General features: G+C 34.0%; 1 protein-coding gene across 2 annotated transcripts in view; it reads right to left on the reverse strand.

Moving 5' to 3' along the window:
- EFCAB7 (EF-hand calcium binding domain 7) overlaps window positions 1-26,976 on the reverse strand; it is a 40,993-nt gene that overhangs the window by 12,498 nt on the left and 1,519 nt on the right. For both annotated transcript variants that reach the window (XM_029949636.1, XM_029949637.1), the window contains exons 2-8: window positions 26,241-26,425; window positions 21,532-21,743; window positions 20,831-20,917; window positions 20,110-20,305; window positions 19,551-19,672; window positions 6,713-6,854; window positions 2,434-2,543 (exon numbers count right to left, since the gene is read on the reverse strand). In XM_029949636.1, the coding sequence (XP_029805496.1) occupies window positions 2,434-2,543; window positions 6,713-6,854; window positions 19,551-19,672; window positions 20,110-20,305; window positions 20,831-20,917; window positions 21,532-21,743; window positions 26,241-26,424 (1,053 nt within the window). In that variant the 5' untranslated portion in view covers window position 26,425. The remainder of the gene's footprint in view (window positions 1-2,433; window positions 2,544-6,712; window positions 6,855-19,550; window positions 19,673-20,109; window positions 20,306-20,830; window positions 20,918-21,531; window positions 21,744-26,240; window positions 26,426-26,976) is intronic.

The following is a 26,976-nucleotide window of genomic DNA, read 5'->3' on the forward strand; positions in this document are numbered from 1 at the left end:
AAGTCCTGACACAAGACCATTAGATGTAGTTCTTAGTATATTTTAAAAACAAATGCCTAAAACCATAACAGGTAGAAAGCTATATAACTTTTAAATCTTTCCCAATAATCTTCAAAAATGTTTGTGATGCAAATATCTTCAACAGGAAGCAAAGAGAGAGATCTTAGAATAATCTTACAATTCCCTAATTTGATTCAAATTTAAATACATGAAATGGGTGATGGGCACTGAGGAGGGCACTTGTTGGGATGAGCACTGAGTGTTGTATGGAAACCATTTTGACAATAAACTATATTTTAAAAATATACATATATAAATTTATGATTTGTAAATCAGATTTCAATAACACATAGTAAAAATTAAATATATTTCAAGAATCCAATTACATAGACACAAGCACTGCAATATTACTATTATTTATGTAATATGGACTATAAAACAAGATGGCAGAATCCGAGATAAACCTACCTTATACAAATTCTTTTCCATCACAGTATATTTATAATGAGTGACAGGACATATAGGAAATATTTTATTCTGCAGTTTCATAAAAGAAAGCATAATGACATCTCTCTGAGGATGTTCTAGGTGCTTTCTGGAACCCAACAGCCACCTATAAAACCTAGGGGTTATCGCTGTCAAGTATATAAAATCTAAGCATTTTCTTATTATGTATAACAGCTAAGCAAACAGCTATTTGCCCTCCAGCACAGAATAGCCCTAGGGAATTCTGTCAGGAATTATGTCCAAAAACTTTAAAAATGCAGATGTATTTTAGGTCATCCTGGGGATTCCTACACAAAATAAAGTTACTTATCTGAATTCTGGGTTCAGTCTTGTTTCTGCCCTCACAAGTCAGAGGAACCATCATCATCCTAAAGTGACCATATTCTATTTTGATACAAGAAGCAATCCAATAAAACTAGAGTCATTGAAGGCTAAAGATTGACCAACCCCCTCCTTGGGAAACCATAATCTTGTAAAGTGGCCAGATGTAGTCTGATACCCAGAAGTGAAAAGCAGTTCTTGCTGCTTCCTAATAAATGTTATCCCATGAACTTCCCTTATCTCCACATATAATCTTGAATTTCCACTGTGGAGGGCAAATGGAAAGTTTTTCATGCACACAAAACTCTTCTTAAAGAAAATAATTGTGAAGGTAAAACTAAAACTAAAAATCCTTTGTAAATGACATATTACATGAAAACAAAAGCCAATACAATAAAAAGGTAAATAGAAACTCATTCAAACTTTACTACGGGCTTGTTATGTACTAACATTTTTATACATGCAGTATCATAAGAAAGTAATTTTATCCAAACCAAAATGGGAAAAGCTACTGTTTTAGACAATGTTTTATCTTGAACCTAACTTTGTAGTCAGTTTTGAAGAAGAGTTTCATCAAAACATTAACTTCTGTCATTTTATTTGTTTCTTGCTTATAACTACTCTGTTTGGAAGCCTACAATAAAGACTTTTATATAACATTCCATCAGGGAAATGTTTGTCTGTCGTTGGACCTATATAAAGATTAAATATGATATTGCAGTAAGCCCTTGAATAGTATTATTCCTGTTGTTGTGTAGCAGATGTATTTTGTAGCCCTCATAAAATAAATAGCCACATTTATGTATCTGCCTCACATATTTGGCCTCTGAGTAAATATATAATTAGAAAAGATCAGAACAACCCCCTGGGCAACATATAAAGTCATTTAAAAGCATTCCTTCAGATCAATCTGTTTTTGAATCCTATGAGTCAAGCCTGAGGATAGTAATCTTGAAGTTTTTCTTTTTTGCAGTAGCAATATAAAGTCAGACAAACATCTAAAGCAACTTTTCCAGGGTGCCTGGGTGGCTCAGTCGGTTAAGCCTCCGACTTCGGCTCAGGTCAGATCTCACGTTTGTGGGTTCGAGCCCCGCGTCAGGCTCTGTGCTGACAGCTAGCTCAAAGCCTGGAGCCTGCTTCTGGTTCTGTGTCTCCTTCTCTCTCTGCCCCTCCCCCTCTCATGCTCTGTCTCTCTCTGTATCAAAAATAAATAAAAAAACATTTAAAAAAAATAAATAAAGCAACTTTTCCAAAGTCTTGAATTGCTTGTATTTAAGACAAAAATCCACTGGCATAAATCATTTTGATTGCATATTACAAAAAACTGTTCACATGTGAGGCATCTAGGCATTTAGAGAAGGAGAAAGTGCAGCATGCCATTTAACTTATAAATTACGAAGCCAATCCTCAGCTCTTTCTCAGCAATCAAGAGAAAATACATCACAATTAATAAAACACATCTAATATTCATAGTGCTTAACTACTGTATATACCCTAAATGGAGGGAAAGATACAAAAGTTAAAAACAAATATAGAAAATCTATCATTTTCCTCAAACTTGAGTTTATGTCATATTTTTAAACATTAGGAAATAAATATGTATACTTCTCTATTTCGTAGTTCAGTAAAACACATGAGTTGTAGACTTGCTTGGCTCTCATTCTCCTTTAGAATATATAAGGTGGTGTCAACTGATAACCAAGGGGATGGTTTTCCTAAAAAAAAAAAACCCCAAACATCTTAAAATAAGCAATTACTACTTCCTCTTTCCTATCTAAAAAAGAAGTTAGTGGTTTCTTTACCCTTTGGATTTTTTTAAAGAAATACACATCTCATTGTTGTATAGAAATATCATAGCATTTGTAACTATATATAGTAAACTTGCTAGAAATATTCTCTATTCCTATTTCCTAAAAATCGTAACTTTTCTTTAATTTATCAGAAAGCTGAGGTTGCAAGGCAACCAAGTAGCCTGATACCCAAAGAAAAACAAACTCTTTCAAGGAGAACTGAGATTCAAATACTAGCTTACCCGTGGAGAGGCACTGGCGTAAAAGATGTTAGACATCATCTATGTGCTGACAACGCCATAATTTGTACCTCTAGCTAGAACCTTTTCTCTGATTGTTAAACTCCTATAATCAACTGCCTATTGGACACGTCCCTAGAATTTCTATGTCTAAAACTGACTTTCCCAATTCCTTAAAAAAACCCTGTCCATCTATATTCTTTATCTCAGTCTCGTTTTATAGTAACTCATCCTTCCAGTTGCCAAACCTTCCAGTCAAGCCAAAAAGCTTGAAGTCACCTTTAACTTTTTTTTCTCTCACATATCATAACCAATCTTCAGGAAATCGTATGGTTTAACCTTCAAAATATATCCAGGATCTTTACTTCTTATTGAGTCTACACTCCTGGTTCAAAGCATCAACAGTACTCTCTTAGAACTGTGCTTTCTCTTGGGTACCCCTCAATCTGTTTTGATTTTAGCAAACTGACTGCTCTTGTTAAAATAGGTCAGATTAGGCCGTCTCTACTCAAAATCCTCTCATGGAGTTGACAGTTGGAATAGTGTTGCTCCCACCCTAACAATAAGAAAAAGTACACGAACTGGAGAATTCTACTTTTTTCTTGAAGACATCAGAGCTAAGGTCCCAGGGCAACCAAGTAGCCTGAAATCCAAGGGAAGACAAACCCTTCCAGGGAGAGATGAGATGCAAGCATTGGCTTATTTGTGGTGCAGCACAGAAGACAAGATGTCAGGCACCATACAAATGGAAGAAGAGAGAGAGCAGAAGAAAAATTTGAAGAATAAAGATGAAAAATTTCCTAAAAATAATGAAAGACAATAAGGCAAAAATCCAAGCAGGATAATTACAAATAAACCCCACAATAACAATATCAACAAGAAAAACAAAAGCACCCTGACAACACTCGAACCATTGTAAATTAAAGATACAGAGAAAATTGTGAGGGAAGCCATGGGAAAAATCCTCCTAAGGTTCCACATTTTTCTCAGAGTAAAAGCCCAAGTCTTCAGTATGACCAAAACAAACAAAAACAACTCTACCTGATTTTGTCCTGCATCCCCACTGTCCTCATCTCCTACTTCACCTTGCTATTCTTCTATCTTCAGGCACACCCTCACCTCAGAGCCTCTGACAGAGAATTCCCTCTACGTGGAATGCTCTGCCACCTGCACTCTTCACCACTCTCCACGAATCCCCTCCACCAGCCCTATATCCATTCCCATCTGTGGAAGAGAGCAGAAATGGGTGCTCTGTATCCACAGCCCACTGCGATGTGAATGTGCTCCTCCATCATGAGATCAAGTCTATTTCTCTATCTGATAAATCTAGACTTGCCTTATTACTTGCTGTGAACAATAGAATGTAACAGAAGTAATGTGCCAGTTCTGAGCCCAAGCCTTAGGAAGCCCTAGGTGTTTCTGCTTTTTCCTTCAGATCCTTATTACACCAAAAGGACAAGTCCAGGCTAACTCACTAGAAGGTAAGAGATTATGTGAGGTAGACTAAAGTTGTCCCAGCTGAGACCTCATATAGAGGACAGAGTCCAGCCAAGACCAGTAAAGCCAGCTATGAGCTAATGTGCAGTTGATCACAGATGCATGCATAAATCCTACAGAGAAAAGCAAAGCTCAGCTCAAACAAAAATAACTAGCAAACCTGCTTATGAGTGAACAGTTGTTTAACTGTTTCAAGCCACTGTGGGTTTCAGGGTGAGGGTTTCGGGGTGATTTGTTACGTAGCAGTTGATAATTGATACACCTCTTTCAAAGTCTTTGTTCAAATGTCTTCTTTTTTGTAAATTTTTAATGTTTATTTATTTTTGAGAGTGAGAGAGACAGAGCACAAGCAGGGGAGGGGCAGGGAGAGAGGGAGACACAGAATCTGAAGCAGGCTCCAGGCTCTTAATGTCAGCACAAAGCCTGACGTGAGGCTTGAACCCACAAACTGTGAGATCATGACCTGAACTGAAGTCAGACCCCCAACCGACTGAGCCACACACGTGCCCCTCAAATGTCAACTTCTTAATGAAGTATACACTCACCACTCCATTTCAATGGCAACTCATAGTCCCTCAGCATTCCCAATGCCTTATCCCTCTGTATTTTTCCTATAGCACTTATCACTTACTAACATAGCACATCATTTTCTATTTATTATTCTTATTATTTGTTGTTTCCCTCATTAGAATGTAAGCTTGGGTCACCTGGGTGGCTCAGTTGATTAAGCATCTGACTTTGGCTTAGGTCATGATCTCAGTTTGTGAGTTGAAGCCCTGCATCAGGCTCTGGGCTTACAGCTCAGAGCCTGGAGCCTGCTTCAGATTCTGTGCCTCCTTCTCTCTCTGCCCCTCCCCGACTTGTGCTTTGTCTCTCTCTGTCTCTCAAATATAAATAAATGTAAAAGAAGAAAGTTTAGAATATAAGCTCATAAGGGTAGGAATTTTTGTCTTTTATGTACTCTGATGTATCCTAAGCACCTAAAATGATACTTGATATATAAGGCCCTCAATAAATATTTGGTAAATATGTGAATAAAGGATCTTCTTAAGAATATGGAAAATTAACATCTGCAATGAATATGCAGGCCTATCTTGATACCTTTATCTGAAAAAATGATCATTGTAATTGTCATTTAAAAGTAACAACCACCACTGGGGCACCCGGGTAGTTCAGTTGGTTAAGTGTCCAACTCTTGATTTGGGCTCAGGTCATGATCTTGCAGTTCGTGGGTTTGAGCCCCAGGTTGGGCTCCACACTGACAGTGCAAAGCCTGCTTGGAATTTTCTCTCTCTCTCTCTCTCATTCTCTCTCTCCCCCTCCCTTACTTGCACACTCTCAAAATAAATAAAAAGTATCAACCACCAAATGTAAAAATCTCACAAGATATATAGTAAAAACGTTTAGAATTTCTACTTTAGGAGGTAAGAATAAAGTGGGGAAGAATCCTCTAGTAATAAAACAAACAGTTTCTTATTATGTAAAAATAATTTTAAAAATTGATACTTAGAACAATCAACATTAAAGATTTCTAGGGGAAGCACCCTTATAGACATTTTCACCAATTAAAAACTAAATAACCATTTTATTTTATTAAAATTTTAATATTTATTAAAATATATTTTAATATTTATTACAATAAATAAATAAATAAATTTATTTTGAAAAAGAGAGAGCACAAGTGCAGTAGGAGCAGAGAGAGGGAGGGAGAGACAATTCTAAGCAAGCTCTGCACTTCAGTGCGGAGCCCAAGGCAGGGATCGAACTCACGAACTGTGAGGTCATGACCTAAGCCGAGATCAAGAGTTGGACGCTCAATCAACTGAGCCACCCAGGCACCCCAATAATAACCACTTTAGACACTAAGAAATTAATTTGTAACTAACATTTATATACAGCAAAGGAATATTATCATGAATGCAAAGTATTAATGTTGTTTAAGTCATAGGACATAGGACTTTGAAGGTATTCAAAAATATTTGCAGTTCATATTGCCCCAAATTATGTTCCTATAGAACTTATGTTAAAAGTTAATTTTAAGAATGGACAAATGGAAAAGTTAAAAATTAATTATTAAATAAAAAGTTAATTAATGTCATGAAGAAACCAGGATACACTTTGTTCTTGTTTTTAAAGGAATTAAAATAAAATATGCTTTAAATATACAGAAAAAGCAACTTACTTGCATTGTAAAATATGATAACACAAAGTATAAACTAATGCTTTCTTTCTGTAACTGTACATACTATGTTTCTTAGGTAGATTATTTTCTTCACTAAGGCTACCAAATACATAAGTTATTTTCAAAGAGGGCATAAATTGATATTTTTTAAAAATACACAAAAAATTTAAACTTGCCTTCAACTTGACTCAGGTTTAGTGGTTTAATTGTTAGATAAACCATGGATCTCTGAGGTATTTGCATCCTATATTGATGACTAATGATTTCACCATCTTCTTCTAAGAAAAAGCAACCTTTTGATTGTACACATTGCCACTCCTGAAATGAAGAAAACAATTTTTTTCTCAAATATTTATTAAATGTTTTCAGCAGGCAGAATAATAAAGAGAAACCTGAGGAAGATATATAAGAAATGTCAAATAAAGCCACTGACCTTCAGGAGTTTACAACATCATTAAGAGGTAAAAATAACAAAACAAACAAACAAACAACAAACCAGGCATGACACAATTCAATTATAATTGACAGTAGTACATTTTTAGAACAAAAAAATAATTATACGTGCAAAATAATAACCCTAGTTCCTAAAATAGTACCTGGCACATTGTAGGTCCTCTATTAAGATAGTACATCACTGATGGGGGGAGGGGAAGGTGGGCATCAATATAAACTGTATCTTGAAAGATTAGTGGAATTTAGATAATGAAAAGTTAGGACAAGACATAATGGAAAGAAGAAATAAGAAAAATAAAGTTTGTGAAAGTGGGAGAAGCACTGAAACAAAGCAATAAATAAAATGCTGCTATAATAACTAGGGCAGGATTAGTGCTTGGAACATAGTAAAAATGACGAAGTAAGGACCCCTAAAACTGATGTTGAAAGCAAAAGTGATGACTTTGCATTTAAAAGTTAAGGAATGTGACAACCAAAGTAACTGTTTCAAGTCCAGGCAAATAAAAGAACACTGAATAGGGGCACCTGGGTGGCTCAGTCAGTTAAGCGTCCAACTTCAGCTCAGGTCACAATCTCAGTTTGTGGGTTTGAGACCCCTCATCAGGCTCTGTGCTGACAGCTCAGAACCTGGAGCCTGCTTTGGATTCTGTGTCTCCCTCTCTCTCTGACCCTCCCCCGCTCACACAGTGTGTTTTTGTGTATCTCTGTCTCTCAAAAATAAATAAACATTAAAAAAATTTTTAAAGAACGCTGAATAAGTTTTATAGCCACAGCAAAATGCTGATAAACAGCAGTTTTGCAACAGACTTTTCTATCTCCTGATTAGCCAAATTCCTTCTGGTCCAAACTAATAGGTCTAACTAGAATTAAATAAAACTCGAAGATGATAGACACCTTATGGAGAAAGTAAAAAAGTCTCTATTGAATATATGAGAAATTGTACCATTGCCATAAATGTGTACAAAAATGTTCTTCACTTTGTCATAAGTAGGCTTTCCTATCTATTATGTAAACCATATTTCTGTTCTACTCCTAATGACTTACATATTTATAAGTTTTGACGTGATGAGTTTTGACTTTATAAAAGATGATTTTGAAAAATTATCTGGAAGGATACTTAGATAATAAGCTCAAGGCCTTAATAATATTAAGATAGCTACTGAAAAGGTATACATTAGCTGTTAACAATATAAAAAATACTATAAATTCATTATAGAAAGATCTAACATGGTACTAAAAAGATGAGAATAAACATAATTTCCATTGAGGTTGATTTCTCATTCACTTCTTTTAAAGGCTAAATTATCCTAATAAGTATTTACATTTTTCCATTGTATACATGATAATTATTTTCATATTTTATATTATTTTCATAGTACTAAAATAAATACATTGAAAATTAGAAGTTTAAGAACACAGAAAAAAAATCCCCATAATTGTACCACCATCCTAGTTTGACTTCTATGTAATTGTTCCTATTACCACCTTACATAAAAACCTATGTTTTACATTCTAATTAGCATTATTTTATGTTGTGTCTTTTCCATGTAAGGCTACATACAAAATATTTTGCTAGAAAAATAAGAACAAAATTATAGGACTTACATGTCCTGATTTAAAACTCACTAGAAAGCTACCATAATCAAAACAGTGGGATACTGGCAAAAAGGCAAATATATAAATGAAAGGAATAGAATAGATAGCTTAAAAATAAACTATAACATATATGGTCAAGTAATTTTCAACAAGGCTACTAAGACCATTCAATAGGAGAAAGGACAATCCTTTCAACAAATGAAGAAATGCCAAGAAACTTGGATATCCAAGTGTAAAATAATTAATTTGACATCTTATCTTATACCATATACAAAAATTAACACAAAATGGACCAAAGACCTAACTATAAGTACTAACTATAAAACTCTAAGAAAAAAACATAGGGGAAAAGTTTTATGAAAATGGATTTGGCAATGATTTCTTGGAGATGACACCAAAAACACAGGCCACAATAGTAAATATAGACAAACTGGATGCCATCAAAATTAAAAACCTTTGTGTGTCAAAGGACACTATCAACACAGTGAAAAAGCAGCTCACTCACAGAATGGGAGAAAATATTTGCAAATCATGTATCTGAAAATGGACTAATATCTAAAATATGTTAAAAATTCTTACAACTCTACAACAGCCCTCCCCACCCTAGAATTAAAAAATGGTCATAAGGGGGTGCTTGGGTGGCTCAGTCAGTTAAGTGGTTTGACTCCTGATTTTGGCTCAGGTCAGGATCTCACATGGTTTGTGAAATCGAGCCCTGAGTCATTGGGCTCTGTACTGTCACGGGGAGCCTGCTTGGGATTCTCCCCCTGCCTATCTCAAAATAAATAAATATTTTTTAAAAAATGGTCCTAACACAATCCATGAGAGACTACTGAATACTGAAAACAAACCGAGGGCTGAAGGGGGAGGGAGAGGGGGGAAGGGGGTGATGGTCACAGAGGAGGACACTTGTGGGGAGAAGCACTGGGTGTTATATGGAAACCAATTTGACAATAAACTATTATTAAAAAAAATAAATGTAGATCTGAAGAATCAAAAAAAAAAAGGTCGTAAGACTTGAATAGACATTTCTCCAAAGAAGATACACAGGTGGTCAATAAGCACATGAAAAGATGCTTAACATCACATCATTAGGGAAATGCAAATCAGAACCACAATGAGATACTATTTCATACCCACTAGGATGGCTATTGAAAAACACACATACACATACATAAAATAACAAGTGTTGACAAGGATGTGGAGAAATTGAAACCCTTGTGCATTGCTGGTAGGAATATAAAATGTGAAGCCTCTGTGGAAAAGTTTGTTAGTTCCACTCAAAACTTAAACACAGAATTACTATATGATCCAGCAATCCCATTTCTGGGTATATATTGAAAGCAGAGTCTCAAACAGATATTTGTACACCCATCTTCACAGCATTATTCACAATAGCCAAATCGCGGAAAGAATCCAAATGTCCATTGACGGATGAATGGGTAAACAAATGTGGAATATACACACAATGGAATATTATTCAGCCTTAAAAGAGTATAAAATTCTAACATATACTGCACATATATAAATCTTGAAGACATTATGTTAAGTGAAATAAGCCAGGCACAAAAGGACAAATATTGCATGATTTCACTTAAATGAGGTACCTAGATTAGTTAAATTCAGGGAAAGAAAGTAGAACAGCATTTGCCAGGAATAGAAAGAGGAGGAAATGAGGAGTCATTACTTAATGAGGAAAGAGATTTAGTTGGGCATTCTAAAGGCCATATATATAAGACCCACAGTTAATACCGCCCTCAAAGAGGAGAAACAGATTTTAGGACACAGCAGGGATGTCCACTCTCACCACTGTTGTTCAACATAGTACTGGAAGTCCTAACTTCTGCCATCAGACAACAAAATGAAATAAAAGGCATACAAATTTGGCAAGGAAGAAGTCAAACATTCACTCTTTGCAGACGACATGATACTCTATGCGGAAAACCAAAAGACTTCACCAAAAAACTGCTAGAGCTGATACATGAATTCAGCAAAGTTGCAGGATATAAAATCAAAGTATAGAAGTCAGTTGCATTTCTATACACCAATAATGAAGCAGCAGAAAGAGAAATTAAAAAATAGATCCCATTTACAATTGCACCAAAAACCATAAGATACCTAAGAATAAACCTAAACAAGGAGGTAAAAGATCTGTACGCTTATAACTATAGAAAGCTTATGAAAGAAATTGAAGACACAAAGAAGTGGAAAAACATTCCATGCTCATGAATTGGAAGAATAAATATTGTTAAAATGTCTATATTACCTAAAGAAATCTACACATTCAATGCAATCCTTATCAAAATAACACCAACATTCTTCACAGAGCTAGAGCAAGCAATTCTAAAATTTATATGAAACCACAAAAGACCCCAAATAGCCAAAGTAATTTTGAAAAAGAAAACCAAAGCTGGAAGCATCACAATTCTGTATTTTAAGCTGTATTACAAAGCTGTAATCATCAAAACACTACAGTACTGACATAAAAACAGACACTCAAATCAATGGAAGAGAATAGAAAACCTAGAAATGACCCACAAATGTATGGCCAACTAATCTTTGACAAAGCAGGAAAGAATATCCAATAGAAAAAAGACAGTCTCTTCAGCAAATGGTGCTGGGAAAACTGGATGGCAACATACAGAAGAAAGCAGCTGGACCACTTTCTTATACCATACACAAAAATAAACTCAAAACGGATGAAAGACCTAAGTGTAAGCCAGGAAATCATCAAAATCATACAGGAGAAAACAGGCAGCAACCTCTTTGATCTTGGCCACAGCAACTTCTTACTAGACATGTCTCTGGAAGCAAGGGAAACAAAAGCAAAAGTAAACTATTAGGACCTCAACAAGATAAAAAAAAGTTCTGCACAGCATAGGAAACAATCAACAAAACTAAAGGGCAACTGATGGAATGGGAGAAGACATTTGCAAATGACATATAGGACAAAGGTTAGTATCCAAAATCTATAAAGAACTTATCAAATTTGATACTCAAAAAAACAAAAAATCCAGTGAAGAAATGGGCTGAAGATATAAACAGAAACTTTTCCAAAGACATCCAGATAACTAAGAGACACATGAAAAATGCTCAACATCACTCATCATCAAGGAAATATAAGTCAAACCCACAATGAGACACCACCTCACACCTGTCAGAATGGCTAAAATTAACAACTCAGGAAGCAACAGATGTTGGCAAGGATGCAGAGAAAGGGGAACACTTTTGCACTGTTTGTGGAAATGAAAACTGGTGCAGTTATTCTGGAAAATAGTGTGGAGTTTCCTCAAAAAATTAAAAATAGAATTACCCTATGACCCAGCAACCTCATTACTAGGTATTAGGCAAAGAATACAAAAATGCTGATTCAAAGGAGCACATGCACCTCAATGTTTATAGCAGCACTATCTACAATAGCCAAATTATGGAAAGAGCAATATTCAAGTTTTTTCAACTTAACTGGTTCCATAATTAACTGTTTAGTTTGTATACCATTACTTACTTATTTCTAAGATGTTTGTCCTTTTTAATTTCTCCTCAGCATAAATAATACTAAAATGAAGACTACTTTATCTAAGTGTTTTTTATCTAAGTAACAGCCTTCAAGATCTCCTAGGCCAAAAGTATGCATATTTTTAAGGCAGCATGTGTTTCCACACTGCTTTGTAAAACAGTGATACCAATTTTACAATACCACCAACAATATAATGTAATAATTTTTACACTAAACTTGGTTAGCAGTGTTATCATTAGAAAAACTGGGTGGTGGTGGATAATGACTTCTCAGGCAATAAATAATTCACTGTAGTATTCCATACATTTTTGTATATAGTAGTGTATCGATTTTGGTGTCAATTTACATTAATGCAATAAAAATAATGTAATGTAATAACTAAAATGGTACAGTAATAACTTTGGCATTAATTTTAATTTCTCTGATTATTAGCAAGGTTGAACTTTTCCCCATGTGTTTAATATTTTTGTCTCCTTTTCTGTGAACTGCATATTCATCTACTTTTGTAGCTCTATAATGGACTCAGTATTTTTGTTACATATTTTAATAAATTCTTTTGACTATTTTAGATATTGACTACACTTTGTAAGTTTTGATGTATGTCTTTTCTGTTTCCTTTTATTTTCATTTTGGTTAGTTTAGAACTTATGTAAGTTTTCCTATTTATATTCATCGTTTCTTTTGAGATTTATTTTTAAACTGAATTTTAATACATTACCAATATTGCTGAACTATTACTCAAGCTTTCAGTCAGTCATTAATCACATGTACTGTAACACCTTTGGGTTATAAAAGATATGTGTACTTTTAATTCTGAGAAATTAAAATGTGACCTTAAATTAATAGAATTCATCTTTGTGAAAACATTGCCAATGACAGAAATGAGTCATTATGTATGATATTTCAACAACATCCCTATGAGGCAATAAGGGGTGGATATAAATTAGTCATTTTAATAAACAGATAAATTAAGGTACTCAGAGATTATATAGAATCAGAATTTTTCAAGGAGTTTGTAGAAATACTAGGTCTAGAGTCTAAGACTTTTGGATCAACATTTCTACCATTAGACCATGTTTAGACCATGTTTCCAAAACAAAATATACTCTGGGTACTAAGTTCAAAATTTTTATAACTCAATGAAGTTCAAACTGGGGCTTGAGCCAAAAGTTCAAGTTCAACTATTAATGATGAGTAAGAGTATATATAAATTTTCATTTGGCCTCCTTGTAAATCCCTTGGATGGGAATATATTCAGGACTAACAACAGATGCTGACATTACCTCAAAGCCAACTGGCCTTAATATAATCAACATGACCTTGGATGCTGACAATTGCTACAGAGAAGAAAGGAAAGGTACTTACATGGTATTTAGACAAGTTACACTTTTAGACAGTTTGAGCTAAGATTCTGGTATCAGATGGAAAACATATTTTCCTTCAATCTACTTTGACTATAGAATTATCAAATGGAATTTCCTCTAAAATATATTATGAATATATTTTTTATAGTCACCCATCTGGAATGGAATGAAATACTAGTTCAGAATTAAAGAATACTAAAAATAGAAGTCTAAAAAGCAATTCAGTCCAGGTTTCTCTTTTGATTGATCGAAGTTTGAAAAATAAAGGGAGATGCTTGTCACAACTCATGCTGACTGCAGAGCCAGAGCTGGATCTAGATCTCTCCTTTCTCCCCAAACTGCCAGCTATATCCAAAATTCTGTTCTTTTGCACACTTAAATATCTGCCATGATTTTTTCAAAGCTGGTAATTAAAGAAAGTTCAGGTTTATGAAATCACTATAACAAAGTATGAGAAAGTATTATCATTTGGAATTATCCATACATTGATGTATTAAGATAAAAGTAATTATTTGGGTTCTTTATTGAAAAAAATGTATATTTTAGTAGCTGAGAAATTTCTTAAATTTGTATTTTTTTAAATTTTTTAAATGTTTTTAATTTATTTTTGAGAGACAGAGAGAGTGCGAGCAGGGGAGCGTCAGAGAGAGAGAGAGATACAGAATCTGAAGCAGGCTCCAGGCTCTGAGCTAGCTGTCAGCACAGAGCCCGACGCACGGCTTGAACCCACGAACCATGAGATCATGACCTGAGCTGAAGCTGGACGCTTAACTGAGCCACCCAGGTGCCCCTTAAATTTGTATTTAATCATGGGTGGAGCAGCCCCCTCTCCCACAGATAAAAATGTGTTTAGGGCTGCCTGGGTGACTCAGTCAGTTGAGCATCTGGCTCTTGATTCTGGCTCAGGTCATGATCCCAGGAGGGGTGGCATCAAGCCCCACAGTGGGCTCTGTGCTGAGCATGAAGCCTGTTTAAGATTCTCTCTCTCCATCTCCCTCTGCCCTTCTTCCACACAAGCACATCCTCTCTCATCTCTCTCTCTCTTAAAAACCAACCAACCAACCAACAAATAAATTAAAAAAAAAAAAAGATGTTTAAACAAACTAAAACCTGTAGGCATACCTTGGATATATTGCGAGTTTGGTTCCAGACCACTGAAATTAAGTGAATATCACAATAAATACTATATATATAGTATATACTAAATGTGCAATAGTATTATGTCTAAAAAAGCAATGTACATCCCTTAATTAAAAAATACTTTATTGCTAAAAAATCCTAACTATCATTTGAGATTTTAGCAGGTCATAATTACTGATCACAGACCACCATAACAAATATAATAATAATGAAAAACTTCAAATACTATGAGAATTACTGAAATGTGACAGAAATTGTTGAAAAAATGGCACCAATAGGCTTGCCTAACACAGAGTTGCCACAAATCTTCACTTTAAAAAAATCCAATTATCTGTGAAGCACAATAAAGTGACATGCAATAAAACGAGGTACGCCTGTAATGCATTTTGCCTGGTACACTGGTAGTGAACATAATTTGTGACATTTGGGAAACTCAAAGATGAGAGAATTTGTCCATGTTTTTATTGTATTTCTTGGAGGCCATGCCAGAAGATACCTGTAGCCGGGGAGTGAGTTAACATTATTCGTATGAGTCTTTCCCAAATTCCAGTTTTAGAGAAAGTAAAGGAAGGGAATTTTGATGTTTCCTTGGAAATTCAGCCAACCCAGATACTACTACACATCGTTAATAAGACTAGAATACGGTGCAACAATAGCTATTATAAAATGGAAGATAAATGTCATATTATTTATATCAATCAAACTTCAATGTAATAATTAGATTTTGAATACTAAATAAATAACATTAGGAGAATTTGTAGCTCTCCTGCTTAAAAGGAAGCACTCAAATACTTAAGATCTTCCAGAGTTGTTAACAACACAGTGCTTATTCAATCTAAATTTTTAAGAAACAAATAGACTTTCAATCACACAAAGCTTTTTCTCTAGAATCTAGACTAAAATGTTATGAACTGAAAAAAAAGTACTGATTTGAATGAGTTGGCTCATTCAAATAAATCAATCTGAAAGGATTATAGACTCAGGTTGACAGTTTGAGTATTATGAAAAAAAAGTAAGGATGTTGAGTTTTTAAGAAAAACTTTAGAATGACAGAGTAATAAATTCTATGTGTGATATAGTTTTTTAACAAAATAAATTAGAAATAAAATAGTAGCTTGTAATTCTTACATAGGGCATAAGGTGGTGCTATATTCTACCAATTCAGGTAAATTCATATAAGGGGAAAAAGAACTGTTAATTCACTTGTCATATACAAATTTTACTTATTTTCATTCACAATGTATAAGGAAATGCTGGAAAACACAAATTGAAAATAGTTCAGTTGAAAATTCTACCTTATCATAAAATTTAAAGCTATCAGTGAAAGTACATTTTTCTTGGGACACTATAGAGAACTTAATTTGTTTTCTCATGCAATTCTTTATCATTATTCAAGTTTGAGGTGAGGCAGAATTATTAAGCAGTAGATCTAGCATCAACTTAGAGGAGGAACTTATCATCATCATCATCATCATCACCGCTGTTGTTCTTTAAAGATAACCTACGTCAAATACTTACTAGAAAGCTATTTGCTTTTCATTAAGACAAAAGGTAAAGAGTTATTGAGCTTTTTGTTATTAAAGAATTATAAAATGTACATAAAAACAAAAGGTTAAATAGATGATTTATAAAAGGAAAAATTTATATGGATTGCTACCTAACGGACAAGTTGAATCGATCATCATTTTGAGAATATGAAAAACTTTTGTAACAAAATTATTATTTGGAGGCTTCACAAAAATTTAGACAACCACTTCTACTTTGTTTATATTTGTATTGTTGCATACATAAACATATAAAATAAACGTTACACAACATTCATATACAACATATACATATGTTATACCACATATATATATACATACTTAAAACACATTCTAATTAGGAGTCTGGACACAGGAAGTATTGCATCTCTGGAGTTTATAACTCATGGTTTGGGCTTTCTCTAATTATAATCATGACTGGCAACTGAAGCTATTTCTCTTGGAGAAAATTCCTGACATTCTTTGCATATTACAAAACCTAAGCAAAGAGAATTCAGCATTAAAAAAAGAAAAGTGATAAAGTACCTAAATGTGGTTTATAGAAAAAGTCTTATTTTCCTCCTGTAATTCATGTCCTTTACCAATTGTGTGAATTTACAGTTTAAAATCTGGCTTATGCCCACATTTCAACAATTTTTTAGCTTCTGAAAAGATCTTTTTTCCATCCCAATTCCATAATTCTCCAGTCCACATGAAACTGAGGTACCCAAGGTTGTTTAAAATAGATTTAAGGTTGGAGAAAATTAATTTAATAGGTCTTCTAGTAAAACAAATTATACAATAACCGTATTTATAACAAGTACTTCTTAGAGTTGCCATGAACTTAAATATAAATTTATGAAATTTATTTTAAGAATTCAAAGTAAAATGCAAAGAACCGAATTCTGCTAAATAATACAATTTTTTAAATTCACAAGATTTTTTTTATCATTTCAGCTCATCCAAGAAATATCAGACAGTAAACAATAGTGAGCAAAATCAAGATTAGAAATAGGATATAAAAAATCAGGTAAATAATATGAACGCTATGAAGTATTTCCAAAAACATTAAATTTTATATGAAAGTCACAGAATTTAAAAATGTCATCCTCCTTTAATCATTAAATTCTTTTCCCTAATTCCCACTTGTCATCAGCACCATTCCTTGCTTTTGATGTCTTAGATGCAAAATGTAAGTTGTCTTTTGTCACACAATTACTGTGGCATTGTCTGTTAGATCCGTCCCTTCCTTACTATGTTCAGGTACTACCCTAGGCCTAGATGTCATCACTTTATATCAGGATATCTCTGGCCTAGAAGCCTTTCAGATAATCTCCCTAAATTGAAGTCTCCATACACAACATACAATACAATAGTAATAAAAGTTCCTAAAGTATACTTTTGTCATGTCATTCCCATATAAACACCTACAGCCATTTCTTAGTTCTGTAGTAATATTCATTACACTATCATTTATTAAAGTGATTACTAGATTCCTGTGCTATGTACTTAATATATGTGAGATTTAAATCTTCCAAAAAACACGCTAAATATAATTATCCTCAATTTATAGATGAGGAAACTGAGACTCAAAAGGGCTGCTGACTAACTTACCAAAGATCACACAGTTATTGTGTGACAAAAACTAAGATTCAAGCATAGGCTTGTCTCTATCCAAAGCTCTTAATTAGCATCTAAAATAGTGCTTAGCCAGAGTTACCACTCAACAAATATTTGTTGAATAAATGAATGAGTAAATGAATAAATGAAATACTACATTATATTACCCTGATATATTGTTAATAGTCCAGTAAATTTTGTATTTTTAAGACAACACCCATATTTTATACTAAGCAAAATAGCTGGCATATATTACCATTTCAGTAAATGTTTGTTGAGCTGAAGTACATTAAGAAATAGTATTGGGGTGCCTGGGTGGCTCAGTTCATGGAGCATCTGACCTTGGCTCAGGTCATGGTCTCACAGTTTGTGAATTTGAGCCCTACATGGGGCCCTGTGCTGATAGCTCAGAAGCCTGGAACCTGCCTCATATTCTGTGTCTTCCCCTCTCTCTGTCCCTCCCCTGCTCACACTGTGTGTGTGTGTGTGTGTGTCTCAAAAATAAACATTAAAATAAAAAAGAAACTGTATTGGTGGGGCGCGTGGGTGGCTCAGTTGGTTATGCATCTGACTCTTGATTTCCGCTCAGGTTATGATCTCATGGTTTATGAGTTTTAGACCTGTGGCAGACTCTGAGCTCAGAGCCTACTTGGGATTCTCTCTTCCTCTTTCTCTGCCCCTTTCCTACTAGTGGTCTCTCTCTCTCATAACAAATGAATAAATGTTAAAAAAAAAAAAAAAGAAATTATATCGGTAAGTGCCCAATTAACAGGAGTATGACTCTGAGGAAAAGTCATATTATCGTTTTAATATAATCCATATTAATATTTATCTTTCTTTATACTGCCTAAATTACTTACACTTTTGAATTAGGTAAACCACAATTATTTAATGAAGTTAATTTTATGAGCATTTAATTTAGTTGCAAAAGAAAGCTACTATTGGTGGAAAATAATATTGTTGGAACACTAAATATTGTGTGTGAACATGTTGGACATGCACACCAAATTGCTTAGGGTGTATAGATTCCTAAACAGTCTGAACAAAATTCCTTGGAGATAATGTTTTAAAATTTTAATATAGAACAAATGTCACTCTCTAGCAATTTAAAGATATAAGGGACTTCAGAGTTCAATAACAAATACAGAGTTGTTATTTGAAACAAAAATGTAGCCCTTGAGAACAATCAGTTCAGTTTTCTAACAGCAGTTATAGTATGTGGTCATAACCATTTTTCCCCCTTTTACAGAGGTCTCTAGGTACACATTTTTAATGTATCCTAGCAGTTTCCAGTTAATGTTTTATATTTCTGTAGCTATTATTTTCTGTTAAAAGAAAACTAGTAAAGGTTGAGTCTAAAAAGGGAAAACAAAGGAAGAAGATCAATATTAACACTCCACAAATATTGACGTAGCAAAGTGACTTTGTTGTCTTTCTCTCATAGGAATTGATATTGAATGAATGATTTATTTATATGAAATACCTATGGAAAATATCTGTTAAACAAAACCAAAAAAATGCTATGCAAAGTACGTAATCAGATAATCAATTCCATCAAGTTCAAAAATTGAAAAGACAACTCTTTCAAATTAAAGACCCTTTGATAATATTCTTATTCATCATATTTACTTTAAAATTATTTAAACTGGCTTATAGGTAGAAATACTGCAATCCACAGAAAAATCTCAAAAATTACTTCACAAACTTTATTGGTTCTGTGTAGACACCAAATAGTTATTAACAAACTTAATGTCAATATTTTTGCAGAAAAAGTTTTACCTATTAATTTAAAATACTATACCTGTATTGAATTTGGCTCGGTTAGCTTTGAGTTTCGGTTACTATTAGCACCCATGGTAATTGTGAAGGAAATAGATGTTTTGAACTTTCTAGTTGTTGCCAGTGAAGAACTCCTGGTACCACCTGTGACAAGTAACAGTTAATTGGTCTCACATTATGAAAAGTCATCAATAGGAAGTCTGTTTCTAAACGTAGTGCAGCATAAAAGGCATGTATATTAATTTCCTTCTTTTTTTTCTTCCTACTGAAATAAAGTTAGAAGTTTCATATTTATCAGGTCCTTAATGTAGATGCTATTAATAAGATTCTTTATTTCAATATGTCACTCTCTACCCTGAAATTTTAGTTTTAATAAAATATAATGAGCATAGCCAAATGAAGTTCCATAATAAAATTTTACTTCAATAGATTTTTATAGCTGAGAGAGTCTGGAAACAGTCGTTAACAAAAGTTGGATTCTCATTTGTTTTATCATTAATAAACTAAGATAGAAGGAAAAACTTATCTCATTATGACCTTTCATTCTTATTCAAGAAATCTTTAGTATCAAAAGTAAATACTTGTATTGGAGAATGCTTCCTGGTCAGTTTTTCTTATGATTCTAGGTGATGGTTTTGGTACTGGTGATGGATCCCTTTCAGGGGGCTCTTCAGTGTGGCTTCCAAACTGTTGACGCCTCAGTTTACTGTCACCCTCCAGTTTTTCTACAGTAGTTTTGAGACATTGCTCATTGGTTGTCATATATAATTTACAAAACTACAGGAAACAAAAAAGTAGTCTAGTGGGTAAAACATTCAATCACACATTTGGGAGAAGGAAAATGCACATTAGTAAGCAAGGGATAGACTGATAGATGGAATATATTTCCTATTGAACTAGGTTACTCATTTTATTTTCTTGAATCAGATTGACCACCCTCAAGTGACCTAGTGAAATGCAGCCATGATTCAATGAGGTCATACTGAGTGAAAATAAAATGTTACACAAAGAGAAGTGATTTATTATTTTTTTATAAGACATGTGTAGACATGAGTTTGTTCTAAATAATTTTTATGATTCTTTCACCCCAGAAACAGCATATTTCTGAGAAGAGTCTCTATGTTTGAGTATATGTCTGTAATGCATGAGCATTGCTTATGGAGTAATCAGATTACAGATGAAATTTCAAGTACAATTTGCACACAACATATTAAATATATCATTGCCAATATTAAAAAGATGTGCCCCTTGAAAAATTCTTCTACACAGTACACAAATTTACATTAACATGAGCTTATGTACCTTGATGTAATCAAATTTGCCATCAGCATTTACATCTGCCAAACTTGTTATGGCATTTACTTCCTCTCGAGTCATCTTCTCACCTCTCTGAAAAAACAAGATTTATTTTAAAACAACATGACTATTACTTTGTTATGTGGGGGACAGAAGGAGAGTGGAAATTCATTTTAATCTTTTCTACAAGTCAATTTGAATATATAGTTTCATTATAAATTTCAGAATGGGATTATGTCAAGCAAGAACGAAATTCACATAAATAAAATTTCATAATCTTATTAAATTTTGTAAAAGTATCATTTCAGTTTACTAAATTTGGACAATATATAATAATACTGCTGAATTTAGAGTAATGATAATTCTCACATTATACCAAGAATCAAAATGGATTCCCAATCCCATTTATACTTTGTTTCTCTTTTACTTATCATATATGAACCTATTCCTGAATTACAAAATGTTCTGAGCAGCAAATAATTGCAAAGGTACATAAGCAGATTGCAAAATGGGTTCAACTGATACTTTTTGTTTTATTTACAGAGCACTTTTCATCCAGAAGGATCCTTAAGTACTTTATAAACAAAATGTGATTCACTTCACCTGCCAATGAAATAGCTATTTTTAATGTGGCCTTGGAAGACAAAGTTAGATTCCAAATAGTTTTGTCATCAATGTATATTACAAAACTATTTCACAAATCTTACCTTTGTTAGAAGTTTATAAAGATCAGTGTGCAAAATAGAGCCATCGTCATTTACATCTAATTGCTTAAATGATTTTAGTAGTTCTGCTTTTGAAGTAGGTTTTTCCTTCCTTAAAATTATACAAAAATCATCAAAATTCAGTTTGGCAGTTTGAGGAGTCCAATACTTATTAATGGTCTTTTGGGATGGATTTCTTCCTGCATGCTGTAGAGCTGCCCAACAAACAAGTGTTATTAATAGTAACATTTGGGATTGGTACCTAAGTATATATATATATTTTAAATCATTATACATTACACTATTATGCCAAAGTACACATATTCTAGTGATATCAGTGTCAGCCTGACTTTCAAAAATGAAAAAAAATATATGTTACCAGGTATAGATTTTTGATCTATTTAATGCCAGAATTAAATATATTTTTCTTATTCTGGCAGTTGGTTTTCAACCTAACTGATAACAGTTAACTAATGGATAATATCGATTTACTTTGTAAAAGTGCCTGGAGGGAAAAAAAAAGATTAAAAACAACCATCCACTCATTTTAAGGACATAAGAATAACCACAAGAAGCATAAATTATTACTTTTACTGGCCCAAAAAATCCTTTAATGAAATGAGGAAACCATTAATCTGAGAAAATCTGAGGCATGTATCTATTTAAAATAGCTGAAGGGGGAGAGGGAAAGGGGAAGGGGAGTGATGGTCATGGAGGAGGGCACTTGTGGTGAAGAGCAGTGAGTGTTACATGGAAACCAACTTGACAAGAAACTATAAATTTAAAAAAAACATTAGGGCCTAAAGAACATTAATCATTGGGCGCCTGGGTGGCTCAGTCGGTTGAGCGTCCGGTTGTGGCTCAGGTGATGATCTCATGGTTCGTGGGTTCGAGCCCCGCATCGGGCTCTGTGCTGACAGCTAGCTCAGAGCCTGGAGCCTATCTTCAGATTCTGTGTGTGTGTGTCTCTCTCTCTGACCCTCCCCTGCTCACGCTGTCTCTCTCTCAAAAATAAATAAAACATTAAAAATTTAAAAAAAATTAACCATTAATCAAGTCACAAATGTCAAAATATATACACAAATAGTACCTAATCTGCAGTTATAGCCTTGCTAAAAATCAAGAATGTCAACATACTTTAAGAGAAGTATGCCTTTTAGAGATGCAATGGTCAAATTACTTGATTTTTAACTAGAATATTTAAAAACAGTCCTTTAACTTGTTATTCATGAGACATTCTTGTTGTAAAAGGCATGCTCTTATACCTATGAAAGGCAACAATTACAAATTACAATACAAAAGAAAAGCTTTTGTATTTGTGTATACCCTACACATTAAAATATAATGGCTTTAAACATTTGTATTTTGTACGGTTTAAAAGAAGCAAATTGGTAATTTGCACATAAACAAATCTCTGCATATTAAGACTTAACACTATCTAAAATGAATCCATGGTAAGTTTCCTAAGCACTGGAGAAGGAATTAATAGAATTTTAAAATGTGTAACTGTCCTGAATTGTGCTACAACTTCTATTGTAAAACCTTATATTGGATATTTCTAACAATCTTAGGTGAAATTTCACATCTGTGCATTATAGTAAGCACTATAAAAAATGAGCCTAAGTGGCTCAGTCAGCTGAGTCTCCAACATTGGCTCAGGTCATGATCCCACAGTTTGTGAGTTCAAACCCCACATCAAGCTTGCTGGTCCCAGAGCAGAGCCCACTTTGGATCCCCTGTACCACTTACTCTGCCTCTCCCCCACCTCTCTCTCTCAAAAATAAACATTGGGGGCAGCTGTGTGGCTCAGTCAGTTAAGTGTCCAGCTTATGACCTCACAGTCCATGGGTTCGAGCCCCGTGTCAGGCTCTGTGCTGGCAGCTCGGAGCCTGAAGCCTGCTTCAGATTCTGTATCTCCCTCTCTCTCTCTACCCCTCGTACTGTATCTCTCTGTCTCTCAAAAATAAGTTAAAAACATAACAATAAATAAATAAATAAATAAATATTAAAAATGATAATCTGGATGGTTTACAATTTAATGAATAAGGACTATGAGTCTCTTATGTTAAACATTCATTGTGCATAAGCATAATACAGGTGTTCTTTTTTTTCAGAGATTCAAACTTCTTGATTTCTAAATTTTATAATCTAAATAGGAAGTCCACACCTGAAGTGTCAAATTGCTAGCTGCAGTCATGATTTACAGTGACTAACATATTAGAAGTCTGCAGACTAAGAGGAATGTTCCCATCCTCCAGATTATGACAGGCACCTGGCTGGCTCAGTGGGATGAATATCCCACTCTAGACTGCAGCTCAGCTCATAATCTCACAGCCATAGCAACGAGACTAACATCAGGTTTCATGCTGATCGTGGGACCTGCTTGGGGTTCCTTACCCTTCTCTGCCTCTGCCCTCCTTCCCTGCTATGTGCACACTCTCAAGTATTTTGCCTAGCATAAATATGAACAGTTCCATGATTCATCTATTAAGAGAGTCAGGGAGAAGGTACATGTGTTTTAGGATTCCATCCTCAGCCAATGTCTACCCTTTAAAAGGTAAGGCATTGGTAATACAGTTGAAGTTGTCAAAAGTCCATGTGAAAGAAAATGCTGGGGTGCTTGGCTGGCTCGGTGGGTAGAGCATGCAACTCAATCTCAGGGAGTTGGAGCCCCACACTGGGAGTAGGAAAGGAAGGAAGGAAGGAAGGAAGGAAGGAAGGAAGGAAGGAAGGACGGAAGAAAGAAAGAAAGAAAGAAAGAAAGAAAGAAAGAAAGAAAGAAAGAAAGAAAGAGAAGAAAGGAAGGAAGGAAGGAAGGGAGGAAGGAAGGGAGGGAGAGAGAGAAAGACACACAGACAGACAATGGTATTTTCTGTATAGCTTTAGGAAAATAGGTGTGTAACTCTCTGTCACAAATGGCAGGTCAACATAACTTGTTGCTATTTTCAATAACAAAACAGTTTTTTAATGTGCTATTAATTACCCAAAAAACTTTCTCAGAATAAAATTATGGCTAAACATGTCCTCAATAAGTAGATATTCTCCTATCTAAGAAATAGGTATAATTTACTAATTACTAATCTAACTCAACTTCTAAGAATTAGGATTAGTTGGAGCCCATTACTATGTCTGATAGCAGTAAGAACATGTAACTGTAAATGTTTAAAGATTTACACCAAAATATTGATCTTTTACCAGGGTTTACTTTAGGCTGTGACATGAGTCTATAATACCTATATTACTTATAAGTTAGGGAAAAAAAAGAACCCTAAAGCTCTGGCAATGGTAATGCTCTATCCATCCCTGAAATGGAATGTCATAGCACATGTTATATGCAAAAATGTCAGAAAGATATAGATGAAAGACAAAAAAAGAGATATCACTGGTTCACTTTACATTTCAAAAATTCAGATTATCTGAACTCCATCATTACAACATTACAAAGAGAAATCTAAAAGAATAAAGGAAAACCCCTACAATTATAGTTTATAATAAAATATAAATTTTAATTTTTTCAATTTTCATATTCCCCAATAAGAATTTCCTCAAATAGAGATCTTATTGCATACAAACCTAAGACACTGTTGCAAAAATGTCAGAATTTTTATTTAAGGAAACTGCTTCTAAGTTGGCAAGATAACTCCGTTTCTCTATCCATAAAATTATTAGCCTTGATGAAACTGACATGAGTATTCAGTGTTACCTGCTAATGTTATTTACCACTCTCAAGAGTAAAGAACTCCAAATCATTTGATATACCTGGCAAGGACAAAATTCATTGGTCTGATGGATATTTGCAACCAGAGGAATTTTGCATATGATAATGGAGAGAAGCAAAAAAAGACCAACTCCCCCTCTCAAAAAAATTTTAAGAAATTAAAAAAATAAAAACCACTCTTCTCTTTTAAAATTTCACCTGTTTCCTAATATTTCTCTTTTACAACCATTCAAACATTTTTACATATTCTTTACATTTTCCCCAGCATGGGTCAAATTCAGACTAGCCAAAATGTTTTAAATTCTATAATTATAAATCTTAAAGTACCAAATAAGAATTTTTTAAAATATTATTTTAAGGGGTGCCTGGGTGGCTCAGTTAAGTATTCAGCTCTTGATTTCAGCTCAGGTCATTATCTCAGGATTTGTGGGATCAAGCCCCACACTGAGCTCTGTGCTGACAGCATGGAGCCTGATTGAGATTCTCTCTCCCTCTCTCTCTGTTCTTCCCCTGCTCATGTGCTCTCTCAAAAACAAATAAACATTAAAAAAAGAAAAAATATATATGTAGCAAGTAATTGATGGAAACTTTAAAAATACTTATAAAGGGGGACCTGGGTGGCTGAGTTAAGCATCCAACTCCTGATTTCAACTGAGGTCATGATCTGACAGTTTATGAGTTCGAGCCCCATGTCAGGCTCTGCTCTGACAGCTTCGAGCCTGCTTGGAATTCTCTCCCTGCCTCTCAAAATAAATTTTTAAAAAACTTTAAAAAATACTAATCTAGTCTATATAAATATTGAATGTTTGATTTTGAAGCTACTAAAATATATAACTCAATAAAATTATACAATCAATAGCATAAGGTAGTTTCACTGCTCGAGCTTCCCTAAGAAATTGGAACGATTCAACAAGGTAATTCTTATTCCTGTCTTTCTGATCTATTAACTTTCAACAAATAAAGCAAAATACTTAAATTTTGAAGACAAAGTTACCCAAGTAAAGTTGTTCTTTAGAAATAATGTTTTCTAAACTGCTTTTAAAAACAGTTAAGTAGGCTGCTCTACAATTCATATAAAATATTTCTTCTTCAGTTGGAAATTTCTTTGTTCGAGGACTCTCTGAAAGCGCTGGCTTCTGACTGTAGAAAGCTGCATCTCTTCCTGGACTGATGGCCATTCTATTAGAAAATAATTTTAAAATTTTAGTCAGTGTTAATCCCCTGAAATGCAAATATAACCTTGCCGCTCAAATTGAGTAGGGGTGGGGGAGAGGAAATCAAGGCATTAAAGGTTTCATATGCGGGGAAAAAGACAAATATTATAATATGCATATGCCTGAATTATCACATGCTAAGTTAGAATAAGCCTTCAGCAATATATATATAAACATGCATGTATATTTAGAAATCAACTATATATGAACTATATATATAGAAAAAAAATCTGTGTATATGAGGGCACCAAAAGAACAAAGCCAAAGCAAAGATATAACATAAATACGAAATAAGTATCACAGAGCAAAGGAAATTCACACATCTATTCTCTCAAAATAAGATGTGAGTTGAAGTTATGTCTTCATAGGGCTGTCATGAGGACTGAATAAGTTAATACATGGGAAGCATACAGAATAGTGCCTTGCATATACTAAGTACTAAGTAAACTGTAAAAAGAGTGAACTCCACAATAATGAGAATTTGAATGTCATGTGATTGGCAGTTGGCATCCCTCA

This window comes from Suricata suricatta, chromosome 8, assembly GCF_006229205.1.
Source record: "Suricata suricatta isolate VVHF042 chromosome 8, meerkat_22Aug2017_6uvM2_HiC, whole genome shotgun sequence".
In the NCBI taxonomy this organism is placed as follows: Eukaryota; Metazoa; Chordata; class Mammalia; order Carnivora; family Herpestidae; genus Suricata; species Suricata suricatta.